The sequence below is a fragment of the Apus apus genome, chromosome 4 (genome assembly GCF_020740795.1).
Source record: "Apus apus isolate bApuApu2 chromosome 4, bApuApu2.pri.cur, whole genome shotgun sequence".
Classification (NCBI taxonomy): Eukaryota; Metazoa; Chordata; class Aves; order Apodiformes; family Apodidae; genus Apus; species Apus apus.
The window spans coordinates 10,809,326-10,828,751 of NC_067285.1; the positions used below are offsets into that span (position 1 = coordinate 10,809,326).

General features: G+C 39.9%; 1 protein-coding gene across 5 annotated transcripts in view; it reads right to left on the bottom strand.

Moving 5' to 3' along the window:
• Positions 1-19,426, bottom strand: part of ADD3 (adducin 3) — a 96,142-nt gene that overhangs the window by 7,172 nt on the left and 69,544 nt on the right. For all 5 annotated transcript variants that reach the window (XM_051619914.1, XM_051619909.1, XM_051619911.1 and 2 more), the window contains 8 exons: positions 6,919-7,057; positions 5,562-5,713; positions 5,357-5,437; positions 4,142-4,291; positions 3,234-3,377; positions 3,047-3,145; positions 1,829-2,011; positions 789-1,046 (listed from right to left, as the gene is read on the bottom strand). In XM_051619914.1, the coding sequence (XP_051475874.1) occupies positions 789-1,046; positions 1,829-2,011; positions 3,047-3,145; positions 3,234-3,377; positions 4,142-4,291; positions 5,357-5,437; positions 5,562-5,713; positions 6,919-7,057 (1,206 nt within the window). The remainder of the gene's footprint in view (positions 1-788; positions 1,047-1,828; positions 2,012-3,046; positions 3,146-3,233; positions 3,378-4,141; positions 4,292-5,356; positions 5,438-5,561; positions 5,714-6,918; positions 7,058-19,426) is intronic.

Sequence of the window (19,426 nt, forward strand, 5' to 3'; positions counted from 1 at the left end):
TCATATTTAGAAAGCATCCTGTGTCCTAGTAACTGGCACATAGATCCACCAGCTGCAGAGCCCTTGTTCATACAATCAGTTTCCACCTGTGCTAACCCCACACTTTGTCTGTAGTTTTTTTCCCTTGTAAGCAGCGTTTTACATCAGTGGCTGAGGGTGCTTCTCCCACACTTAAGTTCAGAACCTCGCCAGCCTGCCAGCAGGAGGAGCTGATGCTTTTACAATTAGAGCCTGATGGCAAGCAACGTGCTTCAGTCCCAGGAGAGCCACCTCTCTCCAGGCTGGAACCACAGTGGAAGCATTTTGGTGAGCTGAAGGAGGGGAAAAATTCTGATCATCGTTAAGAGTAGTAGCATGAACAGACTCTTTGAAGTCTGTTTTCAGCAGGCTCACAAAAACAGGAAACAGGCAGTTAGAGATGAATTAGAGCTCGTGTCCCCCTTGTTTAGAGAAGAAAACAATCCATGAGTGATTTAAAACCTTACTATGTTTGTTGGATAATTAATAGCACAAAAAGATATGGTAGAAAAACTTTTCTACTTCAGCAATCAGCAGAACTAGTAACAAAAGGGAAATACTTATTACATTTTATCATAAACTGTTACTCTTCCAAACAGCTAAGCCCCAATTCTCCAGAGCTCCTTTATTTTAATGTTATTAAGTTTCCTCAGAGTCTATTTTTATTTGCTTGATACACTCATTTGCTAATTCTGTTAAATATTTCCTCATATAAACTGTGTAACATTAGTAGTGCAAAAACTAAGTGACTGCCTAAAATATTTGCCTACCGTGATCTTAGTCCTGGGACTAGTTTCCCCATTCCAGGACTCCTCAGGCACATTAACTTTCAAGTACGTGTTTGGAGAGTTCAGCCATCTTGTCTTTTCCCTCTGTTGCCTTTGTGCCAGGAATTTCAGGGGGGAAAGTGGGACTGTATCATCTTCAAAGGAAAAGGCAGTCACAGTGGCTGGGATCTCAACGTCGCTCTTATGTCTGGGTTTTTCCCTGACTAATGGTTGCCTATAAGCATAGCCAGTTCTGTATCCCTATGGAGGAGGAAAAGGAGAAAAAAAATATTAAAAAAAAATAAATATCAGAAAAAGGTATCCAGAGAAGTAATGGAAGTTTTGCACTGCCCTGTATGCACTGAACAGGCCCACTGAGCTCTTCAGAGAACAGACCAGTTGTCATTCATACCTACCAACAGTCAAGAGACACATTTAAAGCAGAGTACAGCAGCAGTTGGACAAGACCCCACTCACACTGCATCTTCCTCCCACCTCTGTGAATGTGTGACCACCCAATGACCCCCTGCCCAGAGTATGACCTAGGTAGGTTTCATGAGGACATTTAATGTCTTGCACAACTGCACATAGTGGTTCTTGGCAGTCCCCCATCCCCTACTCAATTTGTATTGAAGGCTGTTCCAGAAGTTGCAGTGCAGTGAAACAGACATTTCAAAAAAATCATAAACTATAACCTTATTTCCTAATATGAATTAAATAACACAATATAGAGGGAATCTTCTATGTCTGTTTACTAGGTGGCAACTAAAACAATTTTTACTATGAAGTGATGATAAAAAGCAAGTATGTTTGTGGGATGAGTTGGACAAAATTTAAGTTCAAATTAAGTTCAGAATACTGCTCAGATACACTGACATAATAAAAAGTAAACCAAGCAGATTTCATACACAATAAAAGTTATTCAGTCTTCATTTTCAAACTCACAAAGAAACCAGAACAAATAATTTGCTGTACAAAAGCTAATCCTACACCCTCAGAAGCTTAAAGAGACTCTATAGACAATGCCACCAACGTGCTCTCACCAGGTTGTCCAGCATCCGCATTAGTGCTTCAAACTCTTGCTCCCCAACTTTCCATTTCTGTTGTGAAGCCATATTAACTCCTCCTCCTCCACTTGCTGCCACAGCGTGTGTGGAAGGCTTGAACTTCTGCAGATCCAGCAGTAGGAGATTGTCTATCCCACCTGCTCCAGCTAATGCATGAACCTAGATACATCAATGAGTGTATTTAACTTGTGGAAAAGCTTTTGGACTCTCTGCTTGCCTGAATTCACAGGAGAAACACACTTAAACACATGCTGCAGTTACTTCTCAGGCTAGTTTTTTTACATGCAGAAGGGCAATAAAATCTAGCAAGTGATTCTTATGGAGAGGATGATAATATCTGCTAATAATTGCACTTTAAAAGGAAAAAATTCAAACACTAGCTTTCAGAGCAGCTTAAAAAGGTCTTTCTGCATCACAAGACTAAACATTTTTTGTTTTTATATTGTTTCCAAATGAATGAGTGATGCAACTCAAAATGAATGGTTGGGCAAGGGAGGAAGGGAAAGGAGTGTGAGACTGCCAATTGCAGCTCCAGAAGCCTGCTTGGGAGGACAGGATCACTGCAGAACAAGTAAGAGCAAAGTGATAAAGTTTCTGGGAACGGGCTTAAGAGTTTTGGAAGCTGAGGACACTTTCAGTGGTGTCTCTCCACAAGTTATAGATAATACCCAGATACCTAACTAGGTTGTTAAACTTAGTCAACACAGGAACAACTGATTTTGGGACTCAAGTTATTTTTAAATAGGCTACCCTCTTCAACTGCTCCAAAAACCCATTGTTTTTTTTTGGTTTTACAAATCTTTGTGATCATAGGGAGAAGCTTCTTTCCTTGTCACAACATTCAGCTTTGATAAATGAGCTGGATGTCAAGAGATCTTCGGTCACACTCCACATGCAACGAGTACCACCCAATCTATTATCCGGCGGATTCCCTGCATGAAGCTCTCTCTCCACAGCATGGAACAAAACCTGTACCCTTCGGAGCCTAACAACACTGATACTCCTTCTAGGAAGCATGATACAGCATTGTGCTGTTCCCTCTATGGTTTCTTGATTATTCCAATTTCTCTAACTTTGACCTGGCATATAATTACTGGATTCCACAACCCCAAATTTTAGAGATCTTCCCATCTGAGATGCAATCTGTAATTTGACAGTGTGTTTGAAATGAAATGCAGATACATTCTCTCTCACCTGTGTTTCACAGGCCAGTTGCACATTGAAAATATAGTGGAATGCTTCTTCCAGTGTCTCTCCTAGTGCTACCACACCATGGTTTCGCAAGACTAACACCTAGTAAATTAAGACACTAATGTTAAATGGTAGAAACTGGCGCAGTACATGAAAATTATTTATGAAGAGCATGAATGCGGTTGAATACCTTGCAACTGGGTCCAAGGACTTTCTGAAGCTGAATTCTCTCTTCCTGTTCATCAAGAGAACCCTGGTAGTTGTAATAAGCAACATCTCCCAGAATCAGAGCCTCTTGTGATATGGGAAGGATGCCACACTTCATAGATGAAACCTTTTTCAAGAAAATGAAGTACTAATGATTAGGAAAAAATGAAACTTAAAACCCCTCATCTCAACCACCCAAGCACTAGCAGGATGTACTTGGTATCTTTGCTAGAACAAAGACAAACTTTAACTTAATTTTGATCAATTTTACCCACTTTTAATTCTCTGCATTAGCCTACTTCATGTTTTTTTCTTCTTTCCCACATTTGTAACTTCAAAATCTAGAATATAAGAAGTTGTCCGTTCCTTTTTTTTTTTTTAGATATCTGTAGTCAAGGAATGCACATATATATACATTTATATATAAAATAGTAATAAGTTATCTATTTATCTCAAATAAATTATTTCAAGTGTCCTTACATTGTTATCATTATTATACAGACCATTTTTAACTTCTATGTTAATTATGGCTTTTTAATAGTGAGGTATATTCAAGCTGAACATAACTACTGATTAAGCCACTTGAAAATGGAGATGCATGTTATACAGTCTAAGATGCTATAAATAAACCCTGTGTAAACTATATATCTTACAGCCTCCTCAACCTCAGTACAATTGTATCTAAGCATCAGTTTATTCCTATCCATTTCACTGTGGTGGCCCAGCCCCCTTTCTCTGCTAATTTGATGACCTCATACCTTTCTTCACGTCTAGAGTCAATGTTAAAAAACCAACAACTGCTGTGAGCAGTGATTCAGATTCAGAAAGGTGATGTAAGTTCATAAGGTAAACCTGTTTTCTTTTACTCTTTATGCTAGGAGAAAGACTTACAGCTGCTGTTGCAGGTGTATGTATGTGTATCACACATCTGACGTCGGGGCGTGTGGAGTAGATGGCCACATGTGGACTGAATCCTGCACTGTCAATGCTTAGAGTTGTACTTCCCTGGTCAACTACATCTCCTAGGATGTTTACCTTAACCTGGAAAAGTCAAACAAAGGAACAACGTTTAAAAAGCTTGCAACAACTGCCGTGATCTACAAACTATCCTCCCTTTCTTATTTGGTACCAAATTTCCACCCCACGTTTAGGGATCAGAGTATGAAAAAAACAGTAGGAGAGCAGCCATGAATCTGTGCATCAATAAAACATCCTGCTGTCCAAGCTCTTGACTGTCATTGGGAGTCCAGCCATGGAAGAAGTGAAGACCCTGATCCAACGTTCCTCTTTGGTCTAGTTGATCTTTCCTTGTTTCTGACTTTCGAAAGGGAATTTCATTAACATTTCCTACATTTTAAATATGAAGAAAATTCAGCCTGAGAAATTTCTAGCAAGAAAATTAAATGCATGGGGAATTTTCCATTCCATGAGAACATTAAAACCTTAATTACAGGATCAACGAAAAACAACAGCAAGGCCACATGAGGTCCTGTTCTCATGTTTGTATTTTGGTTCTGTGTTTGGTGGTGCAGTGTTTGGTGGTACAACCTCAGTCTGATACCCCTTCCACCTGGAGGTAGTTTCTTTACAGATACATACTGACATGAAGAAAATATGGCAACTTCTGCACCAAAAGTTGTGTGATTTAGCAGCTACCATTACCTAAATGCCAATTTGTGACTTCACCCCATTCCTTTGTTGGGCCTAGGGACAATTATTCAACTTTATTTCCCCAATTATAAGAGCTGATTCTACTAATGCTACTCATACCAAATCATTTTGTATGTATCACCATATTGTCAGCTTATAAAAGATAGCCTCAGTTTAACAGCAATTTCAAGAGCTTAATCACACAGGAAAACAAAACTGCTGCTTCCCACTGAAGCTGAACACAAAGCAAACATAAAGCAAAGCTAACCCTCAAAAGAAGTGCTAAGGATAAAGGATGCTGATATCTAAACAGTTAATCAGCTTTTCATCTGGTGGGTAAATATTAAAAAACAAGTAACAGCACGATTATAGCTTAAGGTCCACTTTAGCAGCCACAAAAGTCTTTAAGAAAACAGGTTGAGCCTTGGTGGTTATTACAGTAGATAAATCACGTACCAAATTAGAAGCTGAAGCTTCAGAAAAGGACAGACCTCGTGGAATGATTAAAATATGGTCATGTTCTTTGCTTACTCTTACCTGCAAAAGGCAGAAGAAAATGGATTACTGATCTCGTTTTGAATTTGTATTATTCAGGGGGGAAATTAATTTGAATTAGTAGGTAGGATTCTAAATAAAACTTTTTATTCTCTAAAATACTTACTGTGATATAGGCATTTGGCAGATGTGCCCACCCGAACAAGTCAGCCAATCTATATAAACTGGCTAACTTGCAACGAGTAAGTTTTTCCCCCTTAACAAATGAGGAGGTATCTAACCCAGGTAGATCATTGATGGGTGTAATCATTCCATGGCCTGAAAAACAGTTTAAAATATTACGATGACCAGTTGGACAATTAAATAACTTCTAGCTATGCCATGATCTTCCAGAAACAGTGCATTTAAATTGTCAGCAGAGCAGTACCAGAGGTTACTAGACTGGAACTGCACTGCTGGGATTTTTAAGGTCTTCACTAAAACCTCTGTTACTTTAAGACAATAGGAACCATATCCCAAATTTAACTCTTAATTTCTTTTTCAAACATGAAAGAAGTGAAATACAGATATCCTTTGAAGCACCATTTGGATTTTGAGCTCTCTCCTGGTTCAAGAACACATGATATCCCTTTGAGAGCTACAATCTCTGCTTACAGGGACCAGAAAAGGTAAAAGAAAATTTGGTTTTCAATAAAAAGAGTATGTACTTTGAGATTAGTCACCCTGTCAGAGTCCATGGGCAAAACCAGCAGAGACAACAGTTGGAACCACAGTCTCACTAACCAACTAGAAACATGGAGATGAGATTATTTGGGGTCTCTGTTGTTCTCTTCCACTTGTTTTGCTAAGGGGACTCTGAAGAGCTATTTTGGGACCAACTCTCAAAAGATACTGAATGCTGACAGCTGCCACTGTACTTCAGGCTTGTAAGTTCCCATATGAAGTCCACCCACAGAACTAAAATCAACTTTAATGTAAAGTGCTTCATGACTTGGAAAGAAGAACCTGAGTGTCAGCTGGAAGATCCTAGTGACATCTTTAGAACTAGAGCTCACACTACAAGCTGTTTTTAACTATGGGAGTTGTTTGTGTAACGATCCAGTTTGTCAGGCTATTCTTCTCACCCTTCCCCCTTTTTTTTTTTTTTTAATAAAAATTTCTATGCAAGAGTAGAAAAAGAAACAATCTAAATGTATTTCTCATCTCAGTTTATGCTCATGTTAAACTGCTAATAGTAATGGGGCACAGCATTTTGTTTCCTATCTCAGTTAAAATTTTACTAGCAAATTGGAGAAACTGAGGGTGAAGATTCCAAACATTTTGGATATCGTTACAAAAATCAAAGAATTTGAGAGAAAAAGCCTAAAAAAGGAAACTTAAGGCCACCACCTGTACTACTTCGCTGCTGAAGCAAGCTCTGACAGAACTTTGATTATTCAAAGGAGGAGATCCCAGCATTGCTAAGGCCTGGTGCTAATAGAAATGGAAGAGAAAAAGAGTGATTATATGTATAATTCACTTACTGAGTGAAGATGAGGAAAAACCTGCAAAAGAGCTTGCTGTAATGTATTCAGCAATCTGCTGTAACGCAAGCAGTCCAGTGGGGTTATTGCCCTTCTTCATCTGTTCTTGAATAAGACATTCCAGATCTTCTCGAAACGCCTGCAGAAACATTTGAGAATCATCAAGGAAACCTGGCTTTGATAGAAATAAGATTATTATAGGTGGGGCTGGTAGCTTTGCCTGTTATTAATGTTACATGACACTTCCCTTTAGACCTTGTTTTTAGCTGCTTAGAACTTTGCCAAACTTTAACCATTTGACCTAAACTTCATATGTTAAGTATTGGCAATTTGGGAGGCAGGAGGAAGGAATCTGGTCACAGAGGGTTAACTTCTATCCAGAAAAGGCAAGATAAATAGTATTTTTGTAAATGATAAAAAACGTTTTTATCAATAATTAAAGAGTTCTCCGTATGTTGGAAGAAGTACTTGAAATTTGATCAAGATGTGTTTAGTGCTGGATATTCTTTAATTTTGTAATCCCTTGGAAAATGCATCCAAATTTGATAAAGTTAAAAACAACTGGAAAATTGGAGCCCATCCATGCTCAAGTAGCATCACAGACATGCAAAAAGTAGAAAGAACGCCAGGATTTCATCTTCTCTCTATTTCTTTGTTTCTCCCAAAGGGAAAAACCCTTTCCTCTTCTCCTGTAGAAAATGTTTGCAACCCCAGGAGATAAACTCTTGCAGAATCTATAATGAAAAAGGTTTTCACAGTATCAAATTTAATATACTATGCAATGTGGACAAAGCCTTTTCCTTCTAGATGATAGACAGATTAACCACTATCCACAGCAAATGCCTGTCCTAGGACTACTTCAGTCTTGACATTTCTAGACTAAGTAAATTCTGTTCCTTCAAACTTTCCTTGTAGGTTATATTTTTTTAACCCTCTCATTATTTCTTGGCAGTATCTTCCAGCTTTTGTCTGAGCCAGCAGTATGTAAAACTGCACACAACCCAAGCTGAGCTGTACTGCAAACGCTCTTGCTGGTTCATTCCAGGAAGACATAGGGTGCCTTTACCACACAGTTGACTCCTAGTATAACTCCAGGCTATTTTCCTTTGCTCCTTTCAGTTTGCCTTCCTTAGCAGAGTACTTGCTCTCAATTTAAAAAGAAAATAGTTCTGTATGGCTAATGTAATTCTTCACTGAATTTTAATTCAGCCCTCCGGAACACCCACTTTGTTGGGTAAAATCCAGCATTCTCATGACAGTCTGTTCATCAACAACTTGCTCTAAAAGAGCAAGTGCTACAAGACCCACTAAAAACATCCCCAAGCCTCTACCTGATATGGCCTCTTAGTTGGACAGCTGAGCATCCATAACTATAATTTCCAAGTTTTCAGACATCCATGCTCTTCCTTAGGGTAATTATGTCAGGATCATATGCGCCTGAAACTTGCCAGAATTCCACAAGTAAAGCCTCTAAAAATTCACATGGACTGACTACACAATGATCTGTTACACAGAGACCAGACTATGCACATAGCATCCCCCAAACAGCTGAACCACCTCTTGCTAGCCTGAATGCAGTCAGATTTCTCTCTTGCAGCACGGGAAGAGAGCAGATGGTGAAAAGGGAAGAAAAAGAAACTGAGTGAGGAAAGGAACATACTTGGGACTGAGAGAAAAGAAGAAAAGCTATGGGAGGTGAATCAGTACTGGGAGCCATAAGAGAAACTGATGAGAGGTAGTTATGGGGAAGTAATTGCCAGAAAAGCAAATAAGGCTTTGTGGAGAACAGCAAATATTTGGAGAAAACATCCTTTTTTGCATGCTACTCATACTATGTTGAGACGACAATTACTATTTATCTGACAACATTTTCTCTAGGCAGGTCATTACTGTAAACCCAAGTGCTTCACAAGCCTTGATTCACTAACCCTCAAGGATGCCTTTAAGGTGCAGCAAGGCCCTACCATCATTTCCACAGAATGGCAGGGAGGAGGTCGAGCTCAGATGCTTCCACCAATTTGGGATATTCATTTTGAAAGGCCCAGAGCCTCACTTCCAGAGCACTGGGCAGCAAGGACCTTCTTACACACTGAAAGCACAACTCCTAGTGACAACACAAGTGCAACACTGAGTGTTAAATGTGCTGCTGTACCTCAGGGGAATGAGGAGGACACACAGAAAATCGCAACCTGAAAAACCAGGAAACGGATGATAACCTGGTTTAAATCCTTGTGGTTGGTTAGTACCTGAATCTGAGCATCTCTCACTACAACCAAAGTGGTTTTGAATGAAATTCAGATATACATGATTTATACAATCCCCTGCAAGACACAAGGATTTTTCACACAACTAGAAGGAAGCATTTTGGTAGTGAAACAGTGCACAGAAAAAAGGTGCAATCTTTATGTTCTGCCAACGTAACTCAAAGTGAAAAAACGTAAACCAACAGTGGTACTTCCTTGGCCTTTTGCACATCATATCCCTCACATTACAGGAGGTTTCCCCCCCACAATCCCTCCCCCTGAAACACACAAAACAGACTCTCAAGCACCAGCCAGCCCAGCACTAGCCTGCTTTTCTGCTAATGCTTCACCATGAGACTACGGTTTTATGGTACTTTCTCCTTCTGTTACTGTAATCTATTAAGATTACAAAGACAACTGGCAAATATATTTAATAAAAAAATCTATACTAACACTTATTTTTTGGTTCTGATATTCCAAGATACTTGATAAACATTCCTGAAAGAGGCCCCTTCAAGAAGGCTCTGCCATTTCACACTCTGCAAGGCTGAAATGCTTTCACTGTTGTTTACAATATGTATATAAGGAAACAGCACATTTGTAGTCTCCCAGGGGCCATGTGGAAAGACAGAATTCACAAAATTTATGGAAGTATTTGCTTGGGAGGAGATGGAGAAAAACAGTTATCTGTATTATATTAAATCACTCACACTTCAATTCAACAAGGACTATAAAAAGGATCTGCAAAAACATTCATGGTAAACTCCTATTAGTCATATTCAGACTTTTTTTTTAAAAAAACCAAACCTATACGAGTAATGTTACCTCTAAGCAGAAAAAAAGGCAGTGTAATGTATTTCAGGCATTTTTGACAGAAAGATAGTTTATTTCTAGTTGTATTTTTCATTATTCAGCTTTCTGATGATGCTATTTTCCTTCTTTCGAACTTAGCTTTGCTCTCTGATGCTAACAGTTGAATATTATGTGCTTGCTGGGGCTACTACAAATGAGAACTTAGTGTTGTATTAATGATTTTGTTAAAGTGAACAAGCAGCTTTCCTTAAAAATAATGTGAGGAATAACCAGATAGGTAAGAGTTGGGGCAAGGAACAAATGTGGAGGCTTGGGTTGAGCTGTAAAACAGAGGTGAGGAAGGGATGAAGTACATAAAATAAAGTATGTAACTGATACACACGCCAGTGCACAACAATGTTTTCTAGCAGACTGCAGCCTTCACTGTATCACACACATGACTCATGCATGAATATTTCACTACCTTTTGTTCACTGCTACAGACCTTTAAAACTTGAATCTGTACGTCCTTAGATAACCATCCCACATGTGCTAACACAACTGCCCTCTGTTTCTGGTAATTCCTCATGGGCTCATATGAAGGACATCACCTCACCTTAAATATTAGCCATTAAATGAATTATATTTATTGGAGCTTTCACTGTATGGCACTGATTTCTGTAAAACCACTACTGTGCCAGTCTCCAATTTGGGGATCTGAACCATTCAGGAGCAGGAATCTGCTTCTGGAAAACTAACTGCAGCCTGGAGACCAAGCAGTTTGGTTTTCCTTTAATTCATGAGACTCCAATACATAGACAGCATTACACTGCAGTGCCCACAAGTGACCCAAGTACAAGTCATGCTTGAGGGAGATGGTTTCAAAAAAACAACAAATAACTCTGCTCTGGCACAAAGCAGGTATTTTTTCAAGTGGAAAGGTCACTAGTAATTTCAGATGTAGTATTCAATAAGAAAATGGTGACAAAGGAAAAACTGTACTGTCCAACAAATGAAAAATAGTATTATTCAGGTGTATGCTCAGAACTGCTCAATAAAGAGCAAGTTTCAGCTCTTTCATTACACACGTTTTTTTCGGTTTGTTTTTTTAAAAACTAAAACTTTAGATATAAGATGATACAATAGGAGCAGTGACTTTTTACAGTGGGGTACTGAGTTCCAAAGCGAGCAGCGCAGCACCTCGTGGCTGCCCATGCTGCTGTCAACACTGCTGCACCATCAGCACAGCTGCACCACTTCTGGACTTGGCCAACCTGCCTGTGCCTCCACTGGTGCAACAGCAAAGCTACCACCTGGATAACCCACCCCAACCTAGCTGAGAACACCTTTCTGTTTGCACAAGCATCCTTCTGTCTTCATTGAGCTCATCTGCCTAGCCAAGGTCCAGTGTCCCCTTGTTTGTGCTGTAACATCAATACAAGCATCCTGCAAGTTTGCATAGAAAACAGCTAGTGGTATGAAAACTGGGCCCATGGCAGCTATGGAAAGCAGGCAAAGCAACGCTTCATAGAAGATGCACAGCTAGGAGGATGCTCAGTACAGCTTCTCTTCAGCTGGAAGCAGACAGCCACCTAAGCCAACAGCCTGCCCTTGGTGTGCAGCAGGCTGCAAACTTCCCTTCCACTACTGTCAGCTGAGGTCATTCTCTTTAAAACTGCAGGGAGCTGAACTGCACCAAGTTATACCACAGGAAAACATAGTTTTGCACACACACCATGAACAACAGCACCCCCTGCACAGCCAGACCTGCCAGCAGCTGAACTGACTGCTCTGAGTTGGCAGTGCCCAGCTCCTGTGCTTCCATCCCACCTACCTGCTGAATGCTACCCCACTGCCTTGCACAGCAACATTAATTTCCCCACAACTCACCAGGAAAAATATACTGGGCAGCTCAGCCTGTTTCTAAAACTCCACTGTTTCTAAACCGTCTGTAAAACTCCAGCCAGCTCTTTTAAACCAGCTTAGATGGGACTGCAGCCTGCAGAACAGATTCAACTTTTCTTGATAGAGTCATAAGTTGAATGATTAGCTCAAGGTCTCTCTAGTATCATAAAGATACTTTTCCAGAAATATTGTCATAATCTTCCAAGTACACATCATAAACTCAAGCAGTAAACGCAAAAATCTTTCAACTTAGACCTACAAGGACTCTCTGAAACTCCAGAGTGAAGTTACAAGCCTGAGTTCTGACTCATTTACTTCCATTTTCTTTCAGGAGAGTCTAAGTATGAGCTGACAGTGCAAACTGGTGCTTTTAAGAATCAAGTCAACATTTGCATCTACCAGGTGACAACCGGTATTTTTCAGTCAACATAAGCAGAAAAACTAGAATAACCAACCTGCTAGAATAACCTATTTTGCATGTATACACATCTATATGTAGCACAGAATAATAACACTACTAGAAAATTTTAGTATTAAAGTCTTCACCTTGGTAGTCAGCTCTCAGAGGATATTAAAAAGTATGCACACTCACAAATATTTTTTACTACCTTTCTATTCTGTTTCTTGTTTGTTGACCATTGATTTCTCCATGTAGTCCTTATGTACTCAAAAGTAGTAGAAATAAAATAAGAAAAAAAAATCCCAGTAAATAGAGAAAACAACAGCATAGAGGTAATCTACAAATGCTCCACACCATCACAAACCTTTAAGAGGAGAAAGAATGTGCTCACATCAGGATTAATTACAGTTAAGATCCAAACAGTTTCATGTCAGTCTACAGAAACGTAGGCTAGAAAAGGTGTGAAGTCTCTACATTTAACAGAAGCATTGCTGTCAGCCTAAAAGCTGCAGAATAATACAAGAAACCCCTTCAATTAATTTACACTTTTGCCCATTTTTTATCAGCGTTTACATATCTTAAACCATTTGTAAAAAAGGTACCAATTCAACTTATCCTCATATAAATGCACCCACACAAAGTCTTTAAGCCAAATCACCGCCACCAAGTTTCACAACTTAACTGGTATTTTGTTCTTGAGAGCAGAGAGATGTTAATTTTAACTCCTGTGCTGTAAATGCAGCTGCCTGTGGAGAGGAAAACCTTCACTGAAACAGCCGATACGGCTCCAAAACAGGCTGTTTCAAGACTGGAGCTCAGAAACAAACAACTGGTGCCCTAAGTAGAAAAGGGTGGAGTTGGCCACAAAAAAAAACCGCCAGTGAGTTAAGGCTGGTGGGGAGAAGATAAGAGCCACAAAACGTGTTTGTTAAAGCTATGAAAAAAAAAAAAAAAAAGAAAAAGAAAAAAGGTGGGGCTTCTGTGTTAAGAGAGAAAGAAATAGGCTCAGTAATAACTATGGAGAATTAGGTAAAGTTATAATAATCTCTTCACTCGTAGTGAAGCAGGTGGAACCTGGGTTGGATTCCACAGCTCAAGAGGCAGCAGGTTGGTCCCACACAGGGCTCAGCCTGTGCTGGTTTTTCCAGCTCCTCTAACCTGGTACACACCAGCTTGCCTCCGTGAGCTGAAACGCCGTGTTTACTCCTGTGATAAGCAGCCTAGAAATACCCTATGATTAAAGCAAAACCTGAAGCACTGAACTCCTTTGCAAAGCCCAACTTCAGCACACCCAGCTCCCAAAGCCCCAGCGCCAGCAACCTCCACGCTCACACAACTGCTGCCGTGAATGGGGGGGGATAGGGGGTGGGTCTGGGTCCCTCCCTCGTGTTTTCTCCTGGAGTAAATCCATGCTATGCATCTTGCTAGATGGAATACAGCTGAAATTTAAAATGCTAGAAGAAATAAAATTTCAGCTTGTCAGGGGTCTCACACAGTTCCAAATATAACTAACTGTTTTTCCAGTAAACAGCAGCAGGGAGAGTGGGAGCACATATGGTGGTGATGCAGTGGGAGAGACGACAGGCAAAGCTCTCACAGGGAATTTTGGATGCAGCCAGGGAGGAAAGTCATCAAGTCATGACTTTCTAAGACTTCCTAAGACGTAAAAATTTATACAGCTCAGCTAGGTCCTTTTAATTGTTATTCATTACTTGTACTGCAATGGAAACCCCCTCTTCCTGTTCTCACCAGACCAATTTGATGACTCAATTGGACAGAATTTACAAGTGCAGTGAAAGAATAATGGTGGGTTTCTTTACAGTGTGTTTTATTTTCTATCTCCCTAGCACTTTCCTACAGAATTAATTCAGAGTGTTATTTACAATTAGTAATTTCAAATACATATAGGTAGGACCACAGGAAAGTTGCTGGGCAAAGGAGGATGGATCTGAATGTTTAAGAATTTGAATAATCTAAAGAACATGGTGTAGAAAGTACAACAGACACCCCCCAAGACAGCACAAACCTAAAAGCAAGCAGTTATCAAACAATAGGAAGATTAGAAATATGGATGGAAAAAAAAGAATTGTATTTGGAAACTATTATATCTAAATGTTTGGAAACATTTATAACTAATTAAAACCACAGTTCAAACTAAGTGGAAAGCAGCAATATGGAAATAAGGAGCAAAAGGTAACTCATCTTTAATGTAGGGAAGCAGGGAACAGCACAAACCTCACAACTGCACTTGTGGTGTAGGACATGGGTATGAATTGACCCTGCACTGTTGCAGATGGTTTCTCATACAGATCTAGTGGATGGCCTTTACTTAAGACAGCATTACACTGAAAACAAATTCCACCTCACTTGAAATGCTGAACTTGCCTGACCCCCTGGTCTGCCCTGGCCTCAGCAGGATATTGTCATGGCTCAGAGAGGATCTTTAAGGGACATTTTGAGGCCTGTCTTAAATGATGTGCCAAGGTGAGATGCTCATCTCTCCCCACGAACGAAATACTGCACAGGTTGTCTGATGAAAGCATGTGATTAAATAAGCTGTTATGATGAGAGACGGGTCACGACTCCCCAGCAGGAAGTCAGGAAGATGTCAGAGAAGACTGCAGCCAGAGGAGGGAGCTGCAGTGCAGTGCCAGTGGCCTGCCCAGCAAGGAGGTCCCCAGGGGATGTATAAAGTTGTGAGCCTTTCTTGGCCTTCCTCCCTCTCCTGAAGGATCTGAAAGGTTTCTGAACTTCTGAACTCTAGGCAGAAGAGCAGCGGAAGCTGAAACATGTAAGGAACTGAAGGGACTTTGATATTGTAAGAAAATAAACTGTCCCAAAAGGGAGCAGTGTTGCAAAAATACTGTGTGTTCACTTGATACAAAATAAAGTCATCTAGACAACTGGAAAAGCTGGGGGAAAAATAAATCAAACCATCCTTCATCTCTGTCCTGATAGTTTGAAAATAACCTAGCCAGAAAAAAAAAAAAACAAACCAACACAACAATCTCAAGTGTGGGAGGGTTTGCTTGTTTTTTGAGGAGAAAAATCTGCCTGCACCCTGCATGCTAAGGCAGGTATCTGAAGAGAGGAGCTGCTAAGCAGGACTCACCTACCCACCGTTTCAGGCGAGACCAGCCAGCACAGTAGGCAGGGAGGTGTGTGTGTGCGTGTACGAGGCAGGAAGAGAGACACAGAAGAGAAGTACTTTTTTATCCTCAGCATAAAAAAACCCACTGTGATTTTGCAATCTGGATGGCTAGACCTGTAATGGCAGCACTGAGCCAGAATGTCCCCAAATGCCCTGCAGAGCCATGATGGATCAGTCGGCGCTCTCTTTATCCAACATGAAATTGAAGGAAAGCATGATGAGATCCTGCCAGCAAACCACTCAACAAGAAACAAAGCCTAAATAACTGTGTTTTGTATGTAAAAATGGCAAGTGCACGTTCAGTGGGTCTCAGCCAGCCACGTGAAATTTCAACTGGTAAATTCAAAACATGAATCAGGCATTTAAACTCCGATAACAAAGCATTTTTATGTTTACATGTGTCAGCTGTTCAGCTCACCACTTTACACACCAATACGACTATTCAAACTTCTTCTTCCATCAGTAAACCAATGAAACATATTTTATACAAACATATATTATGTATAAGTTAAATAAATTCACACTCTTTGATCTCCACGCTGACCTGTAGCTTCTCTTAAGATACAGTGATATAAAGGAGATGTAACGTATTCCCCAAGGCAGTTCAAGCAGCAATCCTAATTCCCTGTCAAGTGACACAGTTCTGTTAGCTAAAGCCTGGAGTTAGCTTTCCTGCTGGTTAGATCATTGTTTCACACGGTCTCACCACTGGCAGCAGCACTGGCACTGCTGCCTGCCCGCAGGAACACCCGACACCTTCCCTGGCTGCCCCAGGAGGGCTGCGGGGAGTTTCTCCCTGCTCTGTGCTCATGCAGCTCCTCAATGCTGAACTGACTGCTCACCCTTCATGCACTATAACTGCACGTTGGTTTTTGTTTTTTTTTTCTTTTTAAGTGGTTTTGAAGCTTTCGGTTGCCATGGTGAGGGGACCAGAGAAACGCCAGATAGAAATGCAGGCCAGGAGGAGCTGTATACCATAAGTGAAATAATGGGTTTGATGATACAGCAAATACATGTTTATTTTTTTGCAAGAGGTAGTTAGTCTGTGTAACAAGCAATATCATTGTTTAGCATATAAAAAGACAAAACTGTTTTTAATTTCAGAGTCAAATTGCAAAATCTAACCCCCCCCCATCATCTTTTCAAATTTTGGATATATTGTAGGTCAAGTATAAGAGACCCAATGTAAAGTAATAAAGTTAGCCCACTGCATAAATGTAGTGCTTTTCCTTTAAAAAGTGACACAGTACCTGAACCTTCTGAACTCGCAGACATTACTGAAATAAACTTTTATCCTAGATTGGCCAGCAGTACCTCTGCATGCTATCTAGCTGCTCAGACCCAGCTGGTATTAAAATTTCTTTCCACTTTTCTAACAGACACAGAACAACGTTCTGTCAGATTCTCATGGGTTATATGGAGTATTAAGCAAACATGCCTGAGAATTCACTGATCAAGTCAGGACATTCTTAACAGGCAGGGGTCTATAATTTGTTTACAACTTATTATGAACAGACTCTAAGACATCAGCAACATCAGAGGTAAAAGGAATAGCTCTTCAGTGCTTTTAAATTATTTAATTTAGGAAAGGGAAATTGCACATCAGAGGGAAATAGTCAGATCACACATCAATATGTTCATCAGACAGCTCATCAGAGAGATGCAGCAGTTTGATGTCTGAAGATGTCTGGTCAGAGCCGTAGCCTTTACAATAACATGCACTGCACAAAATATTGTGGTTCCAGAAATGTATTCTCTAATTTATTTTCTTGCTAAAGGATTTAGATTTTCTGACTTGCAAGAAAAAAGCTTGCTAATAAAACAGATTAAATCAGTACCTAAGCTTTCTAGCATATGATTATGATTAACCCTTTAGTTCCACAGCATAATTTTTTGCTCAGATAAAGTGCATGTTCAAACAAGTTCGCCTTGAGTCCCATACATATTTGTGTATTTTAGAACAGGGTATTATCCTTGCTACATACATTTCTACATACATATTTATTAATACTTCTAGAAGATGACTCAATTACTATTTCTCTGATCTGAATGCACATATCTAAGACTGGGTGAAGATTTACCAGCGAGAAAGCTCTTCTTTAAAATGTGTCTGATAACCTCTCTTCCTCTTCTTCCTAAACACTTTCAAACTATTGCCTCCCTGGTGACTGGAATAAACCAGAGAAGCAACAAACTCCATGCAAACTTCTGATGCAATATAATTCTGCAGCTGTAGAACAAAACCACTATGTACAACAGCCCTTAATCCAATCCTGAACCTGTGTTACACAGACCGGTAGCAGAAAAAAATGCAAAAATGCTTTGTGGCCCTTTTTTGACAAATATTATATTCAGAAGGACACAAGGTAATTATTTTCAGTGCTGACTTGTAAAAACACTATGGCACATTGCAGCTGGAACCTGAAAACTAAAGTAGTTTCTAACCCCAAATCAGTTATGAAGTTTGCTTGATGGACATCAAGCCACAGGTTGTGTAATATAAATGTTTTTATTTCCTCACAAAAGAAATCATAGCAGGGTTCCTCTAAATCTTCGGTTTCAAGAACACAGACAATAAAAGGAGATCTTTAAACGAGGGGAACTAGTAGCTTAGACATCTACCTCTTCTTTGTGCCTGGTCACACATTCAGCTCCCACGTTCCCATTTCACCCTGGCAGATGCCAACAGCCAAGCAGCCCGCAGGCCCCTGGCTTATTTGGACAACTGTTCTCTTACACAACAAAAACTTGCAACTTACTGGCAGCTCCAGTCACTTTCCAAAAAGTGCTGGGCTCAGCTTCTCTTGCAGCACAACACTAACAGCAGCCCAGCAGCTCTTGGTCCCTCAACTGCCTGCTAAAACAGTTACCTAGAATAAGGGGTTATCCCTCTTCAGCCCCCTTCCTAAAATCTGCACACTGACACTGCATCTATTAAAAAAACCAAACCAAACAAATCAGAGATTGAGATAAAGGGACATTTATAATGTTTGGCAGACTTGAAAAAGGTCCCCGAAAATGTTAAGGAAATAGTGACACTCATCAGATCCAATACTGCCATGGAAAGGACCAAATAATAACCACAAATATAAACCCAAACAAGATCTTTGTAACTTCTGTTTATCTGTTAGGCCAGAGATCTAGTCTTTGCTGCAAGTACTGGCTATTCATACTGTGAATATTTTAACAGGAAGAAGCAGACCCTGATCACATTTTACAATCGAGTGTTTAACATAAAATTATCGTCGTTAAAGCATTATGCAATACCTCCTTAGAGTATATTCTTTACAAAAGAGCTTGGCTGCAAAACCAAGCTTGCACAAATTGACTTGAAAGTAATAAATTCCTTAGTCAACAGGTTCATATTATACTCAGAGCAACTCTCAGATCCAAGAGGCACTCCACGACAACACTTTAGCAAACAGTCCTGTTATTCATGGATGACTATAATAGGGTGATTACTAACAGCTGTTTGAAATCTCATTACATATGGAAAAGCTTCAAAAAATTGCAGAAGCACCCCAACTTACAGAAGAACTGAAGAGAGAAGGATCTGCAAAGCTGCTTGACCCCTTCCCAGTCCTGTTATCCTCATCACTCACCTTGCACTCCAGCACCCCCAATGGCTCACCCTTGCACAGTCCTTACTCACTCCCTATGGCTTTAAAATACTCAAGGCAACAGTACTACTTTCCAATGTAGTCATCAGGTTAAAGCCAAAGAATGCATGTATTAAAATATAAATTAAACCTAATATGAAAGTGGTTCAATAAATTTAATTTTTTCATATGTAGCCTATGCAAGTACTGAACTTACACAACCAGTAGATGAGTGCCAATATGGTCAAGTATGGGTTTGATCACCCCCAAGGACATTAAAAGAATATATAGTCTAGCTCTTAAAAAACCAACCCCATTAAAATTTTTAATAAAAGTATTCCTAATGCAAATGATACGTTAGTATTCAAACCCAGAAAGCAGAACACCACCTAATGCCCTAATTTGTTCCTATTTGACC